We start from the raw sequence: 12,057 nt of genomic DNA on the forward strand, positions 1-12,057 counted from the left end.
AATGAAGTAAAGGGTACTGAGTACTTTGTTCTGTTCGATCCATTATGTTAAAAGACTGCTCGCAGACTTTGTATTAACCCACCCGAACCCCCAAAACACAAGCCTAGGAAATTTTGGGCAGTAGTTGGACATATAAGCCGGTCAATGCTAGACTATTATTTCATCTTCATCTTCTCTAGAAAGATAAATAGAGCCATAAAACACATTTGATTTATTTGGCAACATGTACTTCAATTAAAGTAAATGGGAATGATCCTGCTGATTATTCCTTCATGTTTAATGGAGCCTTCAGGCTGTGTTTGTACCAGATATACATGCAGCAAACAAAGGAGGAGAAAGAAATGTAGGTTTACACTGCTGCTGTTGATACATCCGAAATGTAACTTAATGTTTACATTCTCTCTTTGTACCGACATTATTAGAAATTTTCAGACAGGGCCCACTACTACTGGGGGCATGAGTGATGGGAACGTCTGATAGGACTAAGCAAAACACACACACACACACATCCGAATGATTTGCGATGCACCAGACTCCTCATTAAAGCCGGCTGCTGTCTCATGTCGCTCCTCCCCAGGGTCAAGGGTGAAAGGTGAAGGTCTGCCCGTCACTGCCTGTCTGAGCCTTTGTCTCTGTTTCATGGATTTCTCTTTGTCCACACAGTGCATATTAAACACACATGCATCCCTTTTGATGCATTATTGCCAAAATTCAAACCTTAAAAATGTTTTCGTTAAATTTTCATAGGGAATATAAACATGTAATATTATTTGCAATATAAGACCAATTCATGTTTCAGGTTTGTATTCATGCATTACAGCCAGGTGAATATTACTTAAGATAAAGTTCAATTGAATTATAAATACAACAAAAAACTCTTTATATAACACCATTTCCATTAGCCAATCAAACGACATTTTTTTAAAAAAATGAAAAAAATGCAGCATGCAGCATGCAGCACACAGAGAACGCAGACCAAACCCAGAGGCCCATTTTTTGAAACCACCACTGAAATCATTTGGATATATCCAAAATGATCAGACACATACATGACATGGTTAAGGCACTGGAATGTAAAAGGATCATCTCTTATTGGTTCCTCGCCTCCCGATCTGGAGTTTTACCTATCATCCTGCTGATGGATGGACAGAATGTCAAACCAACATGCTAAATTCAACATTAGTGTTTTGTTTTTGTGTTTTTGTTGAGGATACAAGCTGTAGTGCCATGCTCTAACAGTTACTGTGGCACAGTGGGGACCTGACACTGGGAGACTGAGATAACAAACATAAAGTGACACTGTCTGAAGTAGCTCGTGCAGTCTTATCTGGAGTGTGGTTTCTTAAAGAAATAATACTTAACATTACACACTTTAAAATGTTGACTGGGATTAGACAGAGCTAATTATGTGAGACAGATGGTGCCTTGTCTGAGTTTAGACGCAGGCACAGCGAGTATGTTCAGTGGCCTGGCTTCAATTATTAAACACTGTGTGTGTGTGTGTGTGTGTGTGTGTGTGTGTGTGTGTGTGTGTGTGTGTGTGTGTGTGTGTGTGTGTGTGTGTCTGTGTCTGTGTGTGTCTGTGTCTGTGTGTGCATGTGGATATGTTCGGGAACTAGAAGGCAATGTTACCTGGATCTGTTCAATCAATTATTCCATTTTCATCATAAAAACTCATTCTGTTAAACATTTTTCCTTTACCCAGCTGCATATGTGTGTGTTAGCATGCACACATTCGTGCACATTATTATACTAAATCTCAGGTGGGTCAAGCATGAGTCACTCGTCAGACCCAGAGACCTACGAGAGTCGTTGATGATGATGTACTGTATAACCATGGCTGCAATGAAGTTACTCTAATGTGTTTCTCATCTAATGTCTCCCAACTTTCTGTGTGTGCAGCTGAACTGGAGTTTGTTCAGATAATAATTATCCTGCTGGTGATGACCTTCATGATAGTCGTGATCATCTGCCTACTCAACCATTACCGGTTGTCAGCCCTGGCTTTCCTCAGCAGACTCAGCCACACCCAGGAAAACCAGGCCGCACAACAGGTAGGTGCCATGACCACGCAACCAAACCACAAACTGATGACTTCTCAGATAGATCATGAATGTTTTTCTTTCGGCTCTCCTGTCGTTCAGCAAACATTTTACCTCCTTTTCTCACTATGTCATTCTGTTTCGGTCTGTCTGTCAGGAGGCCAGTTCGTGGTCAAACAGTGTGCTGACCCAACGGAGAAATGGCGAGGTGAGTTGCTCAGCTCAGATCTCATAGCAACTATCCACCCATCATTGTTTAACCATTACTAACCCATTAATATTTAATCTTTTTTTCTGAGCAATTACACACCCGCCCATGACACTATGTATATATATATATATATATGTGTGTGTGTGTGTGTGTGTGTGTATATAAATATAAATATATAGATAGATTGATAGACATACAACTGGTGTATTGTTAATATGAAAGATAAAAATAAAATGTACACTCTCTTTGGCGGCCAAAACAGCATTATGCTGGTATTGATCTTCTCCTAGGAATTTATATTTTAATGGTTGTTTGCACGGAATTTGTCAACACCTCTTCTAGCACTCTTGTTTGTGATGTTATAGTTACATACCTCAGGTAAACAAAAGATTTACATGACCTTTTTCTAACTTAATATTTTTCACAAATAGTTAATGTTGTACAACAACTGGACCCTGCTGCTAAATAATTCAACCTGCCTCCATGGACCACTTATTATAAGCCACATAACCCACATTAATACGTTGGATGGGTTCTTTTGCTTTGTGTGTTTGTCTCTTTTAGGAGTTATGCGGCCACCTCAATCGGAACCTCCCACCTTTCATACAACAACCGCAACTGTTCCGCTTCCAGCCCACTTATCCCTACCTGCCACAGGAGATCATCAATCTTCCCCCCATCATCTGTTTGTCAGACGGGGAGGAGCCGCCGCCTTACAAGGGTCCATGCAACCTCCAACTCCGCCATCCAGAGCAGCAGCTAGAGCTGAGTCGAGCCTCCGTTCGTGCGCCCCCTAACCGAACCATGCTTAAGAGTGACTTCATAGACATTTATATACATAGCACGAAGCCGGGTGGCAGCCAAAAGTGACTGTGGAACTGACAATGATGACAGAAGGTGTGACTGTCCTCCACCCTCCTACGGCGCAGTGATGGGTGACTACTCAGGCTCAACAGCCTGTCAAAGCCAGTACAGCAATAATGTCCCTCCCATGGACACAAGGTCAGGGCCTGAGAGCTCACAAAGTGTGTGCCTCGCTGGCAGCTGCGGCCCTGAAAGCACATCGTCCTCTACTGACATAAACAAGAAGAGTTGACAGAAGAAAGCAGGTGAGACAGGAAAACAAGCGACGGAAATGTCTTTACAGTCTGGCTAACTTAACATCACTCATTCACTAAGGAGAAACTAGAAGAAAGAAAGAAAGAAAGAAAGCCATTTTATTGCCATTGTACAATTCCCTGTGCATTATACAATGACATTTCACTTCTGCATTGCAACCCATCTGGACATGCAAACATGTGACACACGGAAAGCACACAAATGCACCCAGAGCAAGTGGGCAGCCACCTGATGGTGCCTGGGGGAGATGGACTTTTCAACATGTTATTAAAAGTTGTAAGATTCCTTATTAGGTGCTAAAAATCCTTTTGCTTTGTCTATTTTTGTATGCTTGTACATTTCTGTATGTTGACCTGATGAGAAGAAGTGATTTTTCTGTTGATTTACTAGAGCTGTGCACAAAACGTTCTCCAGACCAGAGCTTAGTGCCACTATTCATGCCGTTAAAGATGGGAATGTACTCTAGTATGCAATGCAAGCAAATCTAAGGTTGCACTAAGTACTTTAGAAGCAGTGAAGGTTTCTGTTTTTTGTGTCTTGAATCTTGAAGGAGTGTTAGGTCAGCGTGTTTGTTTTCTGTGCCGTTTCGCTGATAAGGTTTGACTGTGAAACAGTTTTCTGTTTCCTTTTGACAATAATGGTCCTTCTGGTCTTTGCCTCAAGCACTTTTTCTTCTGATTGAACTAAACAACAAATTCTGGGAAATGCATTATTTAATGCTCATACACTGAACCGAATCAATTTTGATTTAACATCTGACTGAAGCATAAATGGAACTGTTATGTAACAAAATTCATTGTCAAATTTCTGTGTATAACATACAAGTGGTGCCTCATACAGCCGTAAGATGAGAGTGAGGAATACCTTTCATTTTAGATGTTCATTAAGAGCTGAGCAGTTTGTGTTGGTATTCAATTTACCTCAAATCTTCCAACCTCCAGCCATGCATATCAAAAACAGGATGTGCTTTAATAGCATTACATGAACACGTGTATAAAATATTTCAAACAGCAACTGAATACAAATATTTGTTTAATCTGGTATATGAAATACATAAATTTTAATGAGCTCTTCAGTGTTAACAACAGGAACTGTGTAAGTGGATAAAATGTTTATTTTTTTGTTTTATGCGTTTGAAACCTTTTTTTCATAAATGTTTATTATACTGTGGATAAACCCACACAAAACATTCTAATTTATTTGATACAGACAATTGCTAAAATGATAATTCCTTCATTTTTGAGCAAAACTTGAATTTCAGACCCTCAAGTGTTTGTTTTGTCATACCCCTGACCAAGGACTTTCTGTTGTCAGTGATTCAGAGAACACAATTTTCATGTTGTTCAACTTCTGCTTCATGTTGCTGCTGCTTTGTTATGCTGCTTCCAGTTTTAGTATGTTGCATATGTTCAGATGATATTAAGGAGAAAGTATCAAATTTTTTAAATTCTTGTTCTTAATTTTCCTCAACATGCCTTTTTGCTCTTGTAATTTCCGGTTTACATGTTTTCAGACTTCTTTTCAGGAGGGTTTGCATGAATATGTGCCTGATGGCGACACTGGATCGACCACAGGAAACCACTTGCACTCAAAAAAGCCACCTCTGTTGTGCCTCACTTCCAATGGTGCTTTTTCAGCAATCTGACTCCTAAGTCTTTATTTGTATAGTCCTGTATATAACTAATATATTATGCACATGCACTACCTGCTGGGTAGAAAAACACAAGAGAACATTGTAACTGTATTACTGTAAAGAGATTAAAGAACTGCATCAAAACGTGAATGTCAGTGTGTTTTTTTAAACATGAATACAGGATGCGTGCCTTCACATGTAAGTGAAACAACAAACAAACAAACACAACAACATCTATCTGTCTGACTATCTATCTATCCGTCTGTCTGTCTGTCTGTCTGTCTGTCTATCTATCTATCTATCTATCTATCTATCTATCTATCTATCTATCTATCTATCTATCTATCTATCTAAGGTCCAATAGCTAATCTTCCATTATTCTAAAACGTCTTCAAGCGACGTGGGAAAACAATAAGTTGTTGCACCAGCACTCTGTTGTCGGGTCGTAGTGCCCCCTATTGTCTTCAAGCCAGAATGAGCCAGGCGACTGTATGGCCTCCGGGACACAGGGGGCGCTGCGGTGACGAGAGGCCACATTCAGTTTGTCCGGTACACGTCATGCCAACGGCGGATTTAAGGTTCTGCGCCTGCGCGTCCAACCGCCTTCAACGCCTGCGACCCGTAGACGAATATAAGGGTAATAATCATTCCTTTATTTCTTGTCAACATCAAAAAATGAACTTATTTTAAACGGAGTATTTCAGAACCAGATACAAAAACGTTTCTATAATGTTAATAAGAACTGAACTGATGGTCTTCAGTGTTAAGTCTGGCTGAAGCTAGTTCTGTCTTGTCTGGTCCACGTAAGCGTCTTTAGCATTTAGCACGGCAAACTATCGTGTTTGGTCTTTGACACAAACTTGACTGTACTTGTGTTAGAACTGAAGTCATATAGTTTTTCAAACAATTTAATTTCTGTATCATTGTCATACGCTGTTCAATACATTGTAGACTACACAGCTGTAACGCTGGGTTGTGAACTATCAGCCAGGTAAAGCATATTAGACATTTTACTTGTTTTATTCAAGAAATATTATTGTACAAACTATAGTCAGCAATTTCCCTTTATTTCAAATGTTTTGTTAGGTTATGTGACATGAAACAACTGCACATTACACTATTATGATTAAGTCACAAATCAGGTAGAAATCTGCACATCCATCCAGTCAGTTCTCCCCTGAGACAATTTCCACTTTGTCAGTGCAAATCCAGAATGTGTATTAGCCTTCTAAACGTCACTGTGGTTTGTCTGTTTTTCAGATGAGGACGCTCCTGCATGTGTTTTTGGTCCTGGCCATGTTTGCCTTGGGCTCAGGAGAAGAGGGGGCCCGTTTATTGGCTTCCAAATCCCTGTTAAACCGTTACGCTGTGGAGGGCCGCGATCTTACTCTGCAGTACAACATCTACAATGTGGGCTCCAGGTAAGCTCACTGAATTGAGGAACAGCTATAACAGGCGTTAGACAGACAGGGTGACATGAATCCAGAATCGCTTGGGTCTTGTTTATGTGAAATATTGAATGAAATGTTCTGTTTGGAAAAGTTCACGTAGTTTATGTAGCCTAATTCAGTCATAAAGATTCTTGCTGCAAGTAAAAGATACTGTACATATCCATAGTCAATAAGCCTCAGCATATGAACACAACAAATAGATGTTTGTTCACATCTGCTCTTGTATGAATATAATTTAGTTGGTAGGTGTAGTTTCATTGCACATTCAGTGCCACATTGTATATAGTGCTCAACAAATGTATCAGACTACCTGTGATAAAAACAAAAGAACATATATCTTTCAAAACTTGTTTACAACTATGTATGTTGTTTTTTTTATTCGCCAAGTAACAAACTGAAAGATGGAACCAAATTCACCGTTGTATACCCAAATTTTAGCCAGCTCAATAGGCTTCTCTGAGTAGTCAGAAATGAATCAAACATAATATTCAACCACTAAATTTTTTTTTTGTTCTACAAAAACCTAAATTACAAATTGTATTAATTAAAGGCAGATGTGGCACAAACCTTATATTTGGGTGGTGATCTAATAAAAAATCTTAAATACTGTTTATGGATCATCTTAAATTATTACCATTCTTTTCATATTGATAATGCTTGTATTTTCATTTAAGGTTTTTATTAATAAAAATATCATCCATGATCTGATCATAAGCCTTGTATATCTGTCTCTACAGCGCTGCTCTTGAGGTTGAGCTGTCAGATGATTCTTTCCCACCTGAGGACTTTGGAATCGTGTCAGGAATGCTGAATGTGAAATGGGACAGAATCGCACCGTATCCTTGAATAAAAATGTCAATGAAATGACAACTCAGCCTACAATGCAGTAGAATTATCAACTAAAATATCCACGTCTCTGATGAGATGCAACAGATGTGTAATCTAGGATGTGACTCTGAGTCCTGGTCTGATATTTAGCACATACAGATATGATTTGGAGACCGAAAGCTTCCTCCAGTGTGTAAATGCTGAGAAGAAGACATCTCAATTTAAATCTGTAATCATGTTAGATATTAAGATATGTATAATGTTGCAACATGTGTAGGTACCGTAAGATTTTTTTTTAACACAACAGTATGTTTTCTAGTATTTGTAAGCAGTAATGGACATATATGAAGGGATGTTGCTATGAATTTTGTCAACCTTAATGTGGGCATGTTCAGAGCCAGCAATGTCTCTCACACAGTGGTGTTGCGCCCCCTGAAGGCAGGCTACTTCAACTTCACCTCTGCCTCTGTCAGCTATCTGGCCCAAGAGGGAGGCCAAGTTGTGGTAAAACCAGTTGATTCTCTTCATGAAACAGAATGGTAAATATATAAAGTGAAGTGAAACAGGCTGAAACGGTGGCTTATCCTGCAGGTTGGCTTCACCAGTGCCCCTGGTCAGGGAGGCATCCTCGCTCAAAGGGAGTTTGACCGCCGTTTCTCCCCACACTATGTAAGTGATTTATCCCACTTGTTCAGGCTGTTCTGAGCTAAGTAGACAAAACAGCAGTTAATGTAATGTTTTTTAAATAAAAGTATTACTGTATATCAAACTACTTTCTTAATCTCAGAAAGACATTTGTTTGGTGTCGTTTCTTGACGCTTGTCTCTCTCCATCCTCTCTAGCTGGACTGGACCGCATTTGGTGTGATGACACTGCCGTCAATCGGCATCCCTCTGCTCCTCTGGTACTCCAGCAAGAGGAAGTACGACTCACCAAAGTCTAAGAAGAACTGAGATGATGCCACTGGGTTTCAAGCGTGGGATGTGGGGGGGTAGTTAAGGGTTAGCTGGGCACAGGCTCTCTGAATGGCTAAATAACCCATATTGGGGGTGAAGGATGAAAGAAAGGTACAGTGACCAAGGAACTTGTGTATGTGATTTGATCAAAGATTTGATTCTACATTAAGTGTTCTAACAGGGATGTGGTTAAAGTACCATCCAGAAACGCTGATGAACTTAATCAGATGATGGCTTTTACTTCATATTCACTGAAAGGTTAATGTGAGAGAACAACAACAGTAACAGTTACCTCTGTAACAATGGTTTGTTACCCTGTACTTGTGTACCTACTCAGTTGAACTCTGATTTGAAGTCATTAAACTTCAAAAATAAAATGCCTTTTTTTCTAACCTGGATCTTGACCAGTTTTGAGATGCTCCATTACTGTTATTGCAATTAATTAACACACTGTTTTGCAGTCAACTTACTTTTGTTTTTGTATATAGAGTTTAGAGTTGGTTAATATGGATAATCTGAATCAGAGGTACTTCATGTATTCCAGAGGGAAATCCCGTCATTGTAACAGCCCCATTCACACAAGAAAAACAATAACGTAGTTACAAGTGAAAAGGAAGAATAGAAACTTAAGACACATAGGCTAAAATGTTCAAATGATCAACGTATATAAAAAGAACAGCTTTAGATAAGATATGATATATAGTATAAAGATATGTGTGTATAGGCTAATGTCCAGTAAAAACGGATCAATATTTCTTTTTTCTGCTTTTATTTTGAATTTAGCACTCGGAACCGGAAGTCCTTATCGGACACAATCAGTCGGTTCGGTCCTGTTTCAAAAACGAAGGAAAATGAGACAGAGCAGGTAGCTAACTAATGGGCGGGGCTTTGAACACCTCCCCGGGTCGTGACATCGGGCTGTCATGAAATGTGAACGTTTTCCGCATTCCCACACCTCCCCCGAGCCACCGCTCGTCCGCCGGGCGCTGCTCACTTCCCTCCACGGAGCTGCGAACAACCGAGCAGGCGAGCTGGCGGGTTCAGGGGAGCCGCAGAGCTGGAAGAAGATCCGGGTGAGTCCGCGCTGCTTCTGCGGTTATTACCGCCGTTTGTGTGTCGACGGCCAGTGAGAGGGAAGCTGGCTTCTGTTGTAGGTATTTCTGTGATTTTACGGTTTGGAGCACTGGATGAAGGCTGGTTCCTCCTCCCGCTGTGCCTGTCACAACAGGTGACATGTCTAAGATGCAATGAACAAAGTGACAAACGGCCACCCCGGAATGAGTAAATGTTCAGACATGTAGACATATTTATTCTGGGCCCTGCTATCTTATATAAGTGACAATGTGTATGGAGAGTCAGTTTTCCTCCTTTTCGAGCCCTTTGGACATATGAACACACCAAACCAACCACAAACAACTCATTTTATATTCACACATCTGCATTACAAACACTGGCTTTAAACGTCCTCAAGTGTATGGGGAAGATCTGGTGTACTGCTGATAAGGGTCTCTACATACACACACACACACACACATTGTCCCTGTCCTTCATCTGAACCACCAATGTACTGTTGTTTCAATGTGGGTGGAGAGACTCTTAAAAAAGAAAGAAAAGTTGAATCCTACTGCAACACAATGTAACATCCTTCAGAGCAGTGTGTTTTACTAGTCTCACACACACACACCAGTATTCATTCCTTGAACAGGCCTCCTCCAAATGAACACAAATTGTCTGCCAATGATAAAAGATCCATCGCTGTGGCGTCTGATGCACTGCTGGCCCTCTTGTAGCCCAGCAACTGATACCAACCAACTGATACATGATATTCCATGAACAGGTCCAGACAGAATTTCTTCATTCTAAACTGATGTGCCATAATAATTTGGGGAAATTAGTTGTTGAGCAAACAAAAAGTAGTCAGTTATTATGATGACATGACCCCGTGCTGTGTTTGCTTGTTGTCCGTCATTGGTTCTGTTATTTTAAGATCGCTCAGGGAGCCAAGTTATGTGGCCGATAAGCTGGACGAAGCTTCGTGTGTGGAGTACAAAACTGTCTTTGAGGTGAAAGTTGAGGAAAAACATTTTGGAAATGAGTAGATGAGAAAGAGGAAAAAGAAAAAAACAGGACTGTAGAAAGGAAAGGAAACTAATAAAGAAAGGAACGATGAGGGGATGGGTGAAGCTGTGTTTAAATATGAACTGTACAGCTGTTCTACATCTGCAGTATCATTGTAGTGACCCAAGCAAAGGTCGTCATGTGGCTGCACAGAGAAAGGGAAAATCATCCGTGTTGGTGGTAAATGTAGTAGAATACCAGAAACAAACATTCCTCTGTGACACTGAAATATTTGCCTCAAAGGTGAATTAAGCTCTTCCACAGCTTCTTGTAATTTAACTGACTGTGTCAAGGCTGAATATCTGACTTAATTTAATTTCTATGAATTACTGCATCTGTGCATTAAAACTGAAATGTCTGACTGAATTTCGTAAGTAGTGAATTTAGTGAGACAAATTAAAGAAGAGCAGCTCTGTTAGTTTAAGAAATGGAATGTATCACAATTACAACTGCCACTAAAGGCTTCACTTAGAATAAGAGAAGGGGAAAATATATACAGTATATAAAAAAGAAAAAGAGGGAGACATCATCAGCAGCAGCAGCTTTCAAAGTTGATTTTGTGGTTTACATTTTTTTTAAATTTGTTTATCTCACAACACTGAATATAACATCTTTGTTTACTGTTAGTGTATTTATGGATTACATCACTGAGAGGATCATTTTAAAGAAGGGTTCCGTCTGTTTTTACGTCTGCTTTGTTAGTTGTCTTATACTCAGAGAACTTCATGAAGTGGTAGATCAACTTTACACTGAAGATTTCTGTGCAGAACATTCAGACCATGTAAATAAGTGTGATAGAAAGAGCATTTTACATGTAAGCATTGCAACTGGAATCACATTTGGGCTTTTGTTCGTTGGTTTTTATGGGTAAAAATACAGCAAACTATGAATGGAAATGAATGAAGAAATGTCACTGTTTCAGTTTTTAAAATCGCCCGTTTTAAAGCAACAATAAATGCTTCCCTTTGGGAAGAACTGATAAAGAGTGCGGACGTTTCGGGTTTCCTGAGGATACAGTACGAGTAAATGCCTGTGTGGGTGTTAATGAGGAGGACCAGGGGCCACGGCTATCAAAAGATTTCTTGTACATGTCACAGTTTGTGAAGGACGGATGCCACATTTATCAGACTGATGTGATAGCAAATGAGTCTAAAGTATATGCAGAGTGTGAGGAATGAGCAATGAGATGGTATCTACCTGTGGCAGTACCTAAAAAGCTATGAACCAGCAAAAACAAGCTTCCTGTTTCAATGAAATAACTCAGTGAGGGCGTGAAAATGTATTTGCTGAATGTTCAGTTTTATTCCAGACATGTTTGAAATTGACATTTAGAAAATTGAAACCTCTGTATATACATATAATGTGATGTTGTGTGGTTTATCTGCTTTTCCAGCTGTAATGCTGTGATACTTTGAGATGATACTGTACATGTGAAACCTATGGATGACCACAGCACATGTGAAGTAAAGTTAGAACTGTACTCATCAAAAGGTTGTCTGAAGCTGTAAGGACTCATAGAAGTTGATGTTAACAGAAGTCGTCGGCCAGATTAGATTCCACATCTGTATTAATATGCAACAAAACATTAACTGAGTACCAAACACAGAAGACAGGAACCAGACAAATGTCCACCAGTGAAGGTCACATATGTTTATAACATTGCTGTGTAAATTGTGCAGTGTTGAAAGTTTGGCTGTTC

The 12,057-nt window shown here is 39.8% G+C and overlaps 2 protein-coding genes across 2 annotated transcripts; both read left to right on the top strand.

Moving 5' to 3' along the window:
• Positions 1–456: 456 nt before the first annotated feature.
• On the top strand, positions 457–3,123 carry LOC144740422 (low-density lipoprotein receptor class A domain-containing protein 4-like). Its single transcript, XM_078623274.1, has 4 exons — positions 457–460; positions 1,903–2,054; positions 2,200–2,250; positions 2,818–3,123. Exons 1-4 carry the CDS (start codon positions 457–459, stop codon positions 3,121–3,123), a joined length of 513 nt encoding a protein of 170 aa, XP_078479400.1.
• Positions 3,124–6,265: 3,142 nt separating this feature from the next.
• Positions 6,266–8,237, top strand: SSR2 (signal sequence receptor subunit 2). Its single transcript, XM_078623273.1, has 5 exons — positions 6,266–6,426; positions 7,194–7,292; positions 7,680–7,788; positions 7,876–7,953; positions 8,127–8,237. The coding sequence occupies exons 1-5, from the start codon at positions 6,266–6,268 to the stop codon at positions 8,235–8,237; spliced, it is 558 nt and encodes a 185-aa protein (XP_078479399.1).
• The last annotated feature ends 3,820 nt before the right edge of the window (positions 8,238–12,057 follow it).

This window comes from Lampetra planeri, unplaced genomic scaffold (assembly GCF_965212315.1).
Source record: "Lampetra planeri unplaced genomic scaffold, kcLamPlan1.2.h2 scaffold_2131, whole genome shotgun sequence".
NCBI classification, from domain to species: domain Eukaryota; kingdom Metazoa; phylum Chordata; class Hyperoartia; order Petromyzontiformes; family Petromyzontidae; genus Lampetra; species Lampetra planeri.